We start from the raw sequence: 12,862 nt of genomic DNA on the forward strand, positions 1-12,862 counted from the left end.
GGAGCCTGTGAGGAAGGCAGGCAGGAGGTGTGCTCAGGGTGGGTGGCTAGCTTGCTCAGTCACCTGGCCGGGGGGCGGGCAGTGCCATGCCTGGCCCAAATCTCAGGACTCCCTCAGGTCAGCAAGGCTCTCGGGGGCGGGGGACTGTACCTCCTGGACTCAGTGTCTGACCTGTAAAGCGCGGGGAAACAGCAGGACTAGGAGACCCTGAGGTCTCTCTATCTCTGACATTTATGATTCTGGGAGCTGGTATATCCACCAGAGGCTTGAAGAATTGGGAATCCTGCAGCTAGCATGGAGTCTGGCATAACGGGGGCACTCAATGATGGTATCAGCTATCTCTCACCAGAGGGAGGGACTCGGATCCATCCTAAACAGTAGCCCAGAGACATGTGACTCAAGACGACAAGGAAAGGGCTGCAGGCTGGCCTGGGCCTGTGGGGAGGAGGGCTGTGAGACCTGTGGGAGGCCTAGCCTGGGCCAGACCCTGCCCTCAGCACGTTCTAGACTCAACTCAGAGTTCAGCCAGCTGGACTGAGGCTTTCAGTCCTGGATTTTTGGGCCCCTGGGGGAAATGAGGCCTCGCTCAGAACGGGAGCCCCTGAGGAGCTGGGAAGGAGAGGGACACGGCAGAGAGGAGAGGTGGAGAGCTCTGGTGGGTAGGAGGCCTGGAGGCCCACAAGGAGGGCCCTGGCTCCCAGCCCTCCACAGCAGTGTGGGTCCGGGTGTGGAGCCAGGGCAGGCGGAGATCCCACCCCAGGGTCCGCAGCGGCAGAGACGTGGGTGGGCTTGAAGACCTACCAGCCCTAAAGCCTTACACAAATTTCCTCATGTCCCTGGACCTCCCTTTTCTCATTTGAAAAAGGGAGGTGTTGGGGGGAGTGGCCAAAAGGGGAGGCTGCAGGCCACTGCAGGGCCAGTCCTGACAGTGCACCTAGTCCTCAGGACTCCCGGGTGGGGGATAGGGGTATTTACCCCCTACATGGCCGGTGAGCTGAGGGAGGTTCACCAGGGCCCCAAAGCAGGGCCACACTCAAACCTAGCTGCCTCCTCAACTGCTCACCACATCACGGCGGGGTGCTTCTGGTTTAAAGTGGAGCTACAGGCAGAATCCTGCTCTGCAGAGGGCAGCTCACCTCCCTAAGCAGGGGTCTCTGCAGGGCGTGGGGGTGCAAGGTGCTGACTCGAGAACTAGGACAGTGTCCATCCCACACATCCCACAGCCCAGAAAGGGGGACCAGGAGCCAAGAGCTCCCACCCAAACAAGCAGCACCTGCCCGGGCAGCCTGTGGGCCATGGGTCGAGCAGGCCAACACTCAGCTGGCACATGAGAGCCTAGGTGCCACAGGGTCACTCTGCCATATCAGGGAGGCGTCAACTCCTCAAGAAGCCCATGTGGTAGGTTCAAGCATTTTCCAGGGGGTGAGGAGGGCCAACCCCCAAATCCAGCCTTGTCTGCATTGTCAGGGCCCTGAGTGCGAGCTGCCGCCAGGCTGTGATGGACATCTGCTCTCTCCACCCTCTGCACCTCCAGCAGCAGCCCAGGCGGCCTCTGTGGGGAGCGAGTCCCAGCCGGGCAGCCAGCTTCTGCCACACACCTTTCCCCTAGGAACTAGGGTGCCTGTGAGACCGAGAGGGAGCAGACGGCATCCGGATCCCTGCCTACCTCCCCCGGGGCAGATGGTGGCACCCGCCCAGATGAGCCAAATGCTCAGAGAAGGGGGGGGGGGGGGCGGCCAGGCCGCCAGGGGGCTCAAGCAGGCTCCTTCTGATGGGCTGCGCCTGAAACAGCGCAGATGGGATTTTTATTCCAGGGCAGAGAGCTTGTGACCATTTGAAGCACAGTGACTGGTCTCTCTTCACTGGACAACAGAGCCCTCCTCTGGCCAATGCCACCACATGGACAACAGATGGGTCCTGGGTACCAGGGGTGCTGAGAACCCCAGGAGGGTGTGGTCATCACCCACCATAGGCGGAGCTGTGGGACCCCTGGCCAAGGGCACAGACAGGCAATAGGTGTCCAATTCCCTGCTCTGCCACCAGGTCACTGTGGGACCTTGGGGGAACTTAAGCTCAGTTCATGGCAGTGTCCTCACCTTTCCCACAGGGCCACTGCAAGGCTAAACGGGAGTAAATCAGTTAATACACATAAAACACCTCAATCAGTGCCTGGTGGGCAGTGAGCGACACATGCCCCCTCAGAGCTGGCAGAGCAAGGCCGGAGAGGAAAAGTGACCACCTCCTGGCCACCCACGCAGGGCCCCAGACTGCACCTATCAATGTTTAATTTTCAGAGGCTCAGTGCTGCTGGTGCCTCTGCCTTCCTACAGGGTATGGGGTAGACATGGGGGAGGGGGGTGCGGCTGCAAATACGTACCCGAGTGGCTGCCTCCCAGAGGTGGTCATCTCTCAGGGAAACCCAGGGCCAAGGCAGTCTGAGATGGGCCACTCTGCCTTCAACACCCTCTCCCGTCCCACCCTCAGCCCTCTGCAGCTCACCAAGGACAGCCCGCCCCCTCCTTTACGAGAGCGGGGGCCCCCTGAACTTAGCCCCCACCTCGGGCAGATGCTTCTTGGGGAATTATTTCCACCAGGCTTTGAGGAGTGTTATTTTCTATTCACTTGGTGTCTCCAATTTCAGTCCAGCTTCCACATGGCCTCCAGGATGAGCCCTGATTAAATTCCAATGGAACAGCAGGCAGAAACACTGGTTTTGTGGTCTGCAGGGGACAAGCCATCTGTCACCTCCAGAGCTCATGTCTGGGAGGCTCTGGGAAAAGAGGACGGGAGAGCCCCCGCCAGCCAGCGGACATCATCCTTGAAGGACCTGTCGCACCTTTTGCCCTGTGGCCTGAGAGCCTCTACCACAGCTTCCCCAGGACCCAAGGGGGCAAATTTGAGTTACTCCAATCCAGGCCCAGAGCCTCTCACATGTGTGATGTCTCAGCAAGCCCAGGAGCTGGCAGGGCCTTGCCCAAAATGAGGTGCCTGGGTGGCAGCACAGGCTGCCCAGAGAGAAATGCGCCATGTTTGCATATATGGCAATTCATGGTTTGTCAACACAGTCTTCTTTTGGCCTGCCCTCCCAGCCTGCACCTATCAATGTTTAATTTCCGGAGGCGCGGTGCTGCTGGTGCCTCTACCTTCCTACAGCGTGTGGGGATGGACATGGGGGGGGGGGTGGGGGTGGCTACAAATATGTCCCCCAGTGGCTGCCTCCGAGAGGTGGTCATCTCTCAGGGAAACCCAGGGCCAAGGCAGTCTAAGATGGGCCACTCTGCAGGCTTATCTATTTCATGCTGTACTGAGCTGCTGCATGGAAAGGACTTGCCCCTGAGGTCATGGGTTGAGGCCACCTACCCTGGCTGGCTTAAAGAGAATGGTCCTTTCAAAGTGCCAATCACCCATGTGATAGGCAGAGGTGGTGTGGCAGACTACTAGTTGTCCCCCAGAATTCCTTGCCCCCCTCCAGAATTTTAGCTGTGCACATGACTGGCCCAGAGTATGACAGTTTCCAGACTCCCTTGCAGCTCAGTGTGCCCTTGTCACAAAGTTCTGGTCAAAGATGTGTGAACAGAATCTCAAGCTACAGATTCTAAGACTCTTCCTTAGAAGACAGCTAGAGCTTGTCACTGTTTCCTTTTTCTCCACATTACTGTGCAGAACTGGATGCAATGGCTAGAAGCTTGACTGCCATCCTGGACCACAAAGAGCCACTGCCAGAGCTGGGTGGCCTCTCTCTGGAGGAGAATGAGCTTCTACCTTATCTAAGCCTTTGTTATCTTAGGTCTCCGTTACTGCAGCAACTTTAAGGCTAATAAATCAGTGGGTTTGAGACTGACAGGCCTCAGGCAGAAGGAAAGAATGCTGCCTTTCCTCCAGGCCCTGATTTAGAATGAATACTCTGGGGAATGTGGAATAAGATGGTACCCATCAATCAGAGGATGACCAGGGCTCAGAGGGGTGAGGCCAGAGGCCCCAGTGAGCAGGTCCCACCTGCCTCCGGGGCTGGCTGGGTGGAGGGGATGCTCTGATCCCCAAGGCTGACAGGTAGCATGGAGCCAGGCAGCCCGCCCATGCGTGCCCTGCGGCCCCTGTGCCCTGGCCATCATCCCTGAGAGAGCTTCTCTGCATAATGTACCCACCCACCTGCCCACCCCTGCTGCAGAGCAGGAAGCCCTGATCACCTCCCTCCCTTGCACTTATCATCCAGGGCCCAGCAGGCCTGCAGCAGCCGCCCCGGCTCTTTGATGGCAGGGATAGCCGCCCCAGCACAAGGGAGGCGACGACATGAGGAGGGTTTCACCAAGCTCCTCTCCCAACACAAAGCGGTGTCACTTGGGTTCCTATAATTATCTGTGGGAACATAAAGGGTAATTATAGCGGTGTATAGTACACTTAAATACGTGGCGTGCCTCCAGGAATAGCAGGGAGTGGGGCGGGACAGTGCCAGAGGGGCTGGCGGAGTCTGCAGCGGAGGCAGCTGGGAACTGGGAGGACAGTGAGGGTGCTCCCACAGAGACCAACCCCACCACTGCTTCCAAACAAGTAGCCCCTGCGCAGCTGCAGGAAAGGGCCCCAGGAAATCCCAGCCTCTGCCCGCCCTCCTTGAAGAATACAAACCAGGGCTCGGCCCTCGGCCTGCACGATAAGGAAAGTCTAGGGTGCAGCCCCCGAGGCCCACTGCAGAGCATTTCCGGCAGGCCCAGAGCCAGGCGTGCTTCAGGGTGGGGCCGGGTGGGGGTCACTGGTAAACGCCCAGGACAGAAGCCCCAGATCAAGCCACCACAGGATGTAAGTAACAGTCAGGAGAATCTGTCTCCAGGCCAGGTCCGTGCTGACCTGTCTGAAAGGTCATCTCATCCCCTCCTTCATTAGCTCCAAGGCCTTCGATGGCTGCCCCAGCACAGGGCCCAGGACGGCGGAGGCGCCCCAACCCCCCAACTCTGAGCCGAGGGCCTGTGAGCCCTGCACAAACACCCGCACTCTAGCTCTCGCCCCGCTAGGTAAACCCCACTGCCCCATCGGGGAGGCCCAAGGGCCTTCACCCATCAAAATCTAGCCACCAGGGACAGCCTTGCTCGAAGGCCACCACTGAAGGAAGCTCCCCCTAGCAGGAACCGAGTTCTCCTTGCTCTGTGCTGCTCACTGGACCACATTTCACATGACATCAGAGTCACTGTGTCTTTGCCTCCTCCTTCTCCTCCCCCTACAGTGAGACCCCCAGTTCTCCACCTTTGACTCAGTGTTACAAGAACCCCGAGTACCACCCATGTGCCAAGCCAGAGAGATCCTTTGTCTATATGACTGCGACCTCCAGTGACTGGCCGAGAGGCGAGGCCCAGGCTAGGGGGGTTTACGCAGCATGAACCTGATTCGAACCCATCTCCAAGGCTGAGCACGCGGTCAGTCCCCGCTGACACAGGCGACCTGGGCTTAATGTTTGCTGAGTCTCTTTTTGTTTTTCATTGAGACAACATACATATAACATAAAATCTACATTTTAACTATTTTTAAATTACTGTTCAATGGCATAAGTGACTTTTACCATGTTGTGCCACCATCATTACCCAGTCTTCTCCATCATGCAAAACAGAAACTCCGTACCCATTAAACAATAACTCCCCACTCGTCCCTCTCCCAGCCCCTAGAACCTCTAATCTACTTTTTGTCTCTATGAATTTACTTAGTCTAGAGATTTCACGGAAGTGGAATCATGTGCTATTTGTCCATGCGCGTCCAGCCCACGTCACTGAGCATAACGCTGAGCTGATTTTAACTCACAGAGACGTGCAGGTGGATGACTTGGGCAGGTACCTTCCACCTGAGCCTGAGAATTTAGTGCAGTCAGGGCAGAAAGTGAGGGCAAGGTCAGTGTTTAGAGAAGAGAAATCCTCCCCGAGAAAGGAGCCCTGAGTCAAAGGGCTCTCAAGGCCCTTCGGGCACCTCGGCAAGGCCTGGAATGGGGCCCCAAGACTCCCACAGAGACAGTCATTCCGTGGGCCTGGAGAAGTCCCTTGGGGGCCACCTCTGAGCCAGGGAGGATGGAGTCCATCCTGGAGCTGGGGACGTCTACGTCAACCCTTCTGTTTCCTCTGATCCCTGCTCTGTCACCCAGGCCAAGTCAGGATGGATCCTTTTAAATACCTCCTTGGTCTGGGTCTGCCCCTCTCAGTTTCTCACCACCTTACTGTAAGACTGTCCCCATCCCCCACCTCTTGCTACCTGCAACCCTACCTCCACCTGCAGGAGTTTGCTAACACTCAAGCAGAACTGGGATGCTCCTTTGCTCAAAAATCCAACTCCCCACTGGCCAGGATAAAGGCCACGTTCCAGAGCTGGGCAGGCAGGGGAGCTGCTCCCTGACCATGCACGCGCTTCCTGACCATGCACGCATTCCCCTCCCCAGGCCTGGGGAGCTGCTCCCTGACCATGCATGCATTCCCCTCCCCAGGCCTGGGGAGCTACTCCCTGACCATGCACGTCCTCCCCTCCCCAGGCCTGGGGAGCTGCTCCCTGACCATGCACGTCCTCCCCTCCCCAGGCCTGGGGAGCTGCTCCCTGACCATGCACGCGCTCCCTGACCATGCACGCATTCCCCTCCCCAGGCCTGGCTCACGCGTGACCCCAAAACCTGATCCTTCACACCAGGCTCTGAGACCCAATTCAGATGCCTCATCCCTTCAGTGGTGACACGAGCAGCTGGACGCTGTGCTAAGTGCTCCACGACATTGTCTCAGAGACTCCAACCCCATGGAGAAGTCAGTCTTTATTTGTGTCTTACAGAAAACAGACAGGATCTGACCTTCTCGTCTAAGACCGCAGCTAGCAAGAACCAGGTTCAGACTCCACTCCCAAGTCGGGCACTGAGAAAGCCTACTCTACGGCACCTTCCTAACTAATCACAGCAGAGTTCAGGCTTCTTTCGTTGGACTTGCTGAGGGCGCAAGGCGCAGGTTCAGCCAATCTACCTTTAAAACAGTCTCGTGTCCCTTTGCACACTTGGGGTCCTACAGACACCTCCCAGGAAGAGGCTGATTACCTTTCCAGAGTCAAATTTTGACCAAAACTTCAGCCAGTCACAGACTGGGGTGAGGGTGGCCCCAGAGGGAATTTCCCAGAAGGAACATCGCTACAGATCTTAGGGTTCTAGCTGGACCCAGCAAAGGAATGCAAAGAAATGGGGAGTTGAGAGTGTGGCCAATCACTCCAGACTAAAGGAAGAAATGACACTGGCTACTAAAAGAGTCTCCCTGCTTGGGGATCCCCCAGAAAGACATCCCAAAGCTCTGCACCGAGCTGCTGACTGCTGGCACCCAGAAAATAGAGGCCTTGGGACCCCCTTCCAGGCCTGCCAGGTCTAGCATTCAGTTCTTCCCCAGGGCAAGTTCCTTACAGAGAGAGCCAAGGACACACCAACTCTCTCAGAGACCTCAACTACCTTCACCTCCCCACTCTCCCTGCAAATCTGGGTCCATCTCGGGCCCTCTAAGACCATCTTAAAAGGTATTCTAGCTTCTAGTTGCTTAGCTGTGGGTAAAGTATGGGCATGAAAGTCAAGCTCAGGAGTTTGGAACTGGGGATCCTGTGAAAGAGAGACCCGATGCGTGCTGGCTCCCACCTACAGGCTGTGATGCCCGCACGCCTGCCAACCTCATCTGGGAAACAGGGAGCTCATCGTGCCCACCTTTATGAGCCCCAGAAGAGAGAAGGTAAGGAGAGAGCTTGGCCGATGTGAGGCCCATGGCATGCACCCGATAGATGCTGCTCCTACTATTCACCCAGGCTCCCCTTTCAGTCAGGCTGCCTCTGACCTGGGAGCCCCCCTCTACCCACTGGACCCACATCACAAGGAACAACCCTTAGGGCCAAGTAGTCATCCAGGGCGGGGGTCAGGGAGGCAGCTTTAGGCCACAGTTGAGGTCTGTGGGCAGGGACTGCTTCTCCTGCCCCTAAGAGGATCCACACACAGGCCAGGGTCCGAGCATAGAATTTTTCCTTAAAACTGAACAATGCTTCTTGGCAGGGAATACTTGGACCAGGCCAGGTTCCTTGAACCTACCTGGGAACAGCGTGTACCCCATGTATCCCATGAGGTTGAGCTGCCACAGCTCACACAGTTGCATAACTCTGCTCACCACTGAGCTTTCTACACATGCCGGGGTTCCCTAGGTATTGTGTTTCGGGGAGCTTCGTCACCGGGCTGGGGAGTCAACACGATGAAACAAAACCATCTTAAGGTTGTCAGAGGGCACCGGGTCCTGCCAAAGAGCATCCTGAGGCTTTTACTTCCTAACTGTGCCTGTCACAGAGGCTCTACCCAGAATGTTTCCCCCATGGAATTCCAGCTGACCCAAAGAGCTCAGAAGCAACAGATGCTCCATATAAAGGAGCGGGGATGCCTGGCCACGGAGGCCTAGCCATGCTTTTCCATACCTTTCATGTAGGCCTCGATCTTCCGGATGAGCTCATAAGATTTGGAGCGGTCGAGCAGGGTCCGGATGGCAGGAAGGGGGTCCAGGACGATGGTCTCGGGGTGAGCATCAATGTATTCCTGAAATGAAAGCACATTCCTTCAAGTTAGAGAGGGAAGGCTGACACTGGAACAAGGATGGCAAGCAAAGCCTTATCCCTATTCCAGGTGCCGAGGGTGCGTTACCCAAATCCATCCTCCTCAACTCCCTCCCACAGGCCCTGGTTTCTGTCTGGGGCGTCCATCCCATGGTCTGGGGAAGCAGCCTCCAGCCAATGGGTGGACCCCATCCCTGGGGCCGTGGGTTCGGGAGTAGATGTGTGACCCTGAGCTGGCCCATCAGAGGACGGCTGGGCACTCTTGCTGGGAGTGCCAGGAAAAAACATCCCCTATTTCATTTGAGGACAGAGAGGAAGCTCAGAGACGGAGCAGCTGTTAGCAGCCATCTTGGAACCTTAAAGAGAAGGCCTGACTGAGCCAAACCTCAGCAATGGGGTCAAAAGAGAAATCAGAGTTGGGAAAAGGAGAGGCTCTGGTCACGCTGTCTGAGCCTTGATAGAGCCTCATGTGAAACCAGGTCTATCCAAGCCACATGCCGATTCTACCCAGGTGAGACCACCAGAGGCCGGCCCTGGCAGGGATTTGAGGCCATGAGCCAGGTGAGTGTGAAACGTCGCTGGACTGACCAGCAGGGTGTCTGGGTAAGCGTGGAGCTATGCCGCCTGGCGCTCAAGCATCTCAGCTCAACTCAAAACCTACTACATCATGCTGACTAAGGGAATGCAGAAGAAACTGTGACAAAATCGGTCTTTAAGGAATTTATGATCTCCTTGGGAGAAATAACACTAGCCTACGGGATAAAAGAGACTAGTGTCTAGAACAGAGTTCAACAAAAAGAAGAGGAAGAAGTTTCTGGGAAAAGAATGTGGGCCGAAAGACAGGCCGCAGGGACCCTGGACCATCGGAGCCCCACCCAACTCCACGGGACAGTCCACCAGGCACGGTCAATGCAGCCCCTGTTTTAGACCCTGGCTCTAAAACTCTACGATCCAAAGGGCAAAAATGCAGAGGGCTGGAGGGACAGTTTCAGGGAGAGGCTGGCTTGAGGAAGGTCATTCATCAGCTTCACTCATGACCCCACCCTCCTGCCCCCTCGACCCTCTCCACGGGCCCCCAAGACCAGGGTGTGAGGTCAGCAAAGGCCAGGAAAAAGAACACCCACGACACTGCCTGCCTGGTAAAGCTGACCAACCGAAAGAAAGGTCAATTTGGAATTTCTCCTTTTTTCAGTGAACTTATTCTGGTTTCTGGTGATCACTTTGAAGAGTTCTCATGACAAAAGCCAGAGATTCACACCCACTTCTTGCCAGAAGTCCACGCTCCCTGCGCCTCCTTGTGTTTCACACACCAGGGTGCCCGGCTGTGGGCTGTGTTCATTTCTCTGAATGTTCCAATCCATTCCCAGTCCCTAAAGGGGGGCCCTCCCTGGGGAGGCCTCACGCTCCTTTCGCTGCCCCCGCGAGGACCCACACGCTTGCCCTCTTTGGGCGCTTCTCGCACCCCCACACACGCTCTGCAGAGCTGAGAGCAGAACAGAAGCTGCCTTCACGGCTCCTCCTCCTCCTGAGAGACGCGACTGTGTGAGCAAGTCAAGTTGGCAGCTCACCAGCTGCTTACCTGCTCGGACAGAACGGGCCAGGCCGCCGAGGCAGCGAGTCCACGCTTGCCACCCAGGTGGGGAACAGGGACGAGCCGGGACTGCCACAATCAGTTCCTCTCTCCTGACAGCCCGGCCTCCGCGGAGGGCCTGTGCCTGCCACCTACACACACACACACACACACACACACACACACACACACACACACACACACACACACACACACACACACAATTTGGGGCTCCTGAGGGGTCGGGAGCCCCAAATTGTGTGTGTGTGTGTGTGTGTGTGTGTGTGTGTGTCAGGGAACCTTTCTCTCAGGACCCCGCTCCAAGTCAGGGCTAAGCTTCCGTGACAGCATGTCACTCGGGAGCCCCTGCCCGCCGAGACTCACATGTCGCATGAAATCATAATGGATGTCTGCATCGGCGCGACAAGAACACATCACCAACGATGGCACCGACAAGGCCGGGCCATCGGGCGGGGGCAGCGGGCACTGCTGGATGAGATTGCCCACCCATTCCTCCAGGCATAATCCCAGCCTGAACTGAAGGCACCCAATGAGCCTCTCCTCCCTCTCCCACTAAGGAGAGGCCTGGGCAGCGGTGAACTCGAGGAGCCCAGATTCCCACACCACTGTCACCTGCCCCCACCTCCCACCCTGGGCAAGCAGCTGGCTTCTCGGGGTCTCACTTTCCTTGTGTGAGAATGAGGAGGAGTCACCGTAGAGGGCCGTTAGGGTCCTTTTAAAGCTACTCTCCAGTTCTAAGAGCCTAAACTGGCTGGAAAGATGAGGACCGACTGGTGGAAGCAGACTTCAAGGTAACGCACAGGGGTTGTTCTAGAACCCGACAGAGAACCACTTGCTAGAGCTGGAAGCAACAGGCAATAGGCAGGGATACGAAGCTTCCTGTCTTCCTTTCAAAAAGGAGGCAAAATCAGAGATACTTGCTCCAATGGGCTAGCCCAACTTTTCCCGCACAACCTGAGATTCCTCAAAACTTGATGCTGTCAGCTCCTTCTGCCCCTCCAACCGCAGTCCCCACCCCCACCCATGCCTCTGTCCCTGGGAAAAGGATCCATGGGGTTGCTGAATATCACAAAGCTGACTGTGATCCCACTTTCATGCATTAGGCCTGTGACCTTTAAAGAGAATTCAGAATCATTAAGACATGAATTCAAGCCAAATTCGTGAGGGAAAGAAATGAAAAGAAACCAAGGGGGGGTAAATATCGGACAAGCAGGCGCCAACGAGCTTTTGACCTGGGATGAAAGCATCAGTATTAAGAGGAGTTATTTCTAAACACATTCTCTTTTGGATCAGGACAGAGAGGGCAAAAGAGTTTTTCCAATCGCCTGGCTATCCACAAGTGGATTTTCTTCCAAGCTTTTCAGCTTATCTATTGTATCGCAGGTCTCATGCATTTTTCACAAGTCTCTTGGAATTACCAAACAAACTTCTGGAAGGCTGAGTGCCCTGTACCATTTTATCAGCACTCAGAGGAAGAAAGGCCCAAACTGTCTCCATGGAGAATGGTAAACACGTGCTCTTTTAGAGGGTGCTTGCAGAAGAACCCTAGAAAGGGATCCTGGAAGTTACCAAGGGAAACCTGATTTTAAGCCAACTGAAAAGAGGGAAAAGCATAAATACTCAGCCCTGGGTCAGGAGGCCAGGAGGAGGATTGGAGAACACCGACGGCTTGCTAGAGAGGCAAGGCTACAGAGCCAGCCAGATGCCCTGGGAGCACAAATTACCCCAGGGCTTCTTTAGACACCCCGAGTCCATGGCGTCAGATCTCCCCGCTGAGAAGTGGAGCTGAAAAGAACATCAGTGGTACTGATTCCTCCATGGGTCCACTTATGGACAGGAAATGAGCAGGAACTGAAATGTGAGGATGTGAGTTGGGTTGAGAGAGGCTGTAATCAGAGGCCCCAGTTCAAATCCTGACTCTGCCACTTATTCTATGTCTGTGATGGAGAAGTTGGAGTTAACTCTCTAAGATTCCATTTTCTCATTTGTAAAATGTGTGGACCAAGGAGGTCACAGACGTGAAAGCAGTTCGTAAATATGAAAGTGAAAAAGATTCTCACACATGGCCTCTTAGGGTCCACTCTGACTCACGGTCTCTGAGCTCACCCTGCCCCATGCAGCCAACAGAGAAGGACAGTGCCAGCTGTACTTGGGATGGTGGCTGGGTTGTTCTAGTCTGTGCCAACCCTCCTGCTGAGGCCTGAGCCCAAGACACAATGTACCCAAGGGAGCTAGGCTCCAGGGACACACCTCCCAAGATGGCCAGGTCCCAAGGCAGGAGTCTACCATGTTGACTTCGCACAGCTCACAGGAAGCAGCAGAGAGGTGTTCACTAATGTAACGGAACCTCCCTGGATTCTGGGTAATAACGAGGGCTCTGTCCCATGCCCCCAGGCACAGCTTGTTCCTTTTGAGAAAGTGGTGTCTCATCCCTTCGAGAAGCACATGAAAATGATTGATACAGATCTGTACTATGCACAATGTGTTGTAATGATGTGTCTGAGATTTGCTTCAGACACGGGGGTGGGGACGGACAGATGAAACTAAAGTGACCCCAGAGTTGATAACTGGTGAGGCTGGGCAACACACACATGGAAGGGCTTTTCATCATTCTCTCAAGTACTTTTAAACTTTCCATAATAAAAGTTTATTGGAGGATAAAGAGGGGGTTGTTGGTGGTGAGGTTCTCCCCTTCTTCCA

At 55.5% G+C, this 12,862-nt stretch overlaps 1 protein-coding gene across 5 annotated transcripts in view; it reads right to left on the minus strand.

Annotated features, from left to right (window-relative positions):
- ITPK1 (inositol-tetrakisphosphate 1-kinase) overlaps positions 1-12,862 on the minus strand; it is a 175,195-nt gene that overhangs the window by 44,256 nt on the left and 118,077 nt on the right. For all 5 annotated transcript variants that reach the window (XM_077123403.1, XM_077123406.1, XM_077123402.1 and 2 more), the window contains one exon: positions 8,437-8,554. In XM_077123403.1, the coding sequence (XP_076979518.1) occupies positions 8,437-8,554 (118 nt within the window). The remainder of the gene's footprint in view (positions 1-8,436; positions 8,555-12,862) is intronic.

Source organism: Tamandua tetradactyla, chromosome 12, assembly GCF_023851605.1.
Source record: "Tamandua tetradactyla isolate mTamTet1 chromosome 12, mTamTet1.pri, whole genome shotgun sequence".
Classification (NCBI taxonomy): Eukaryota; Metazoa; Chordata; class Mammalia; order Pilosa; family Myrmecophagidae; genus Tamandua; species Tamandua tetradactyla.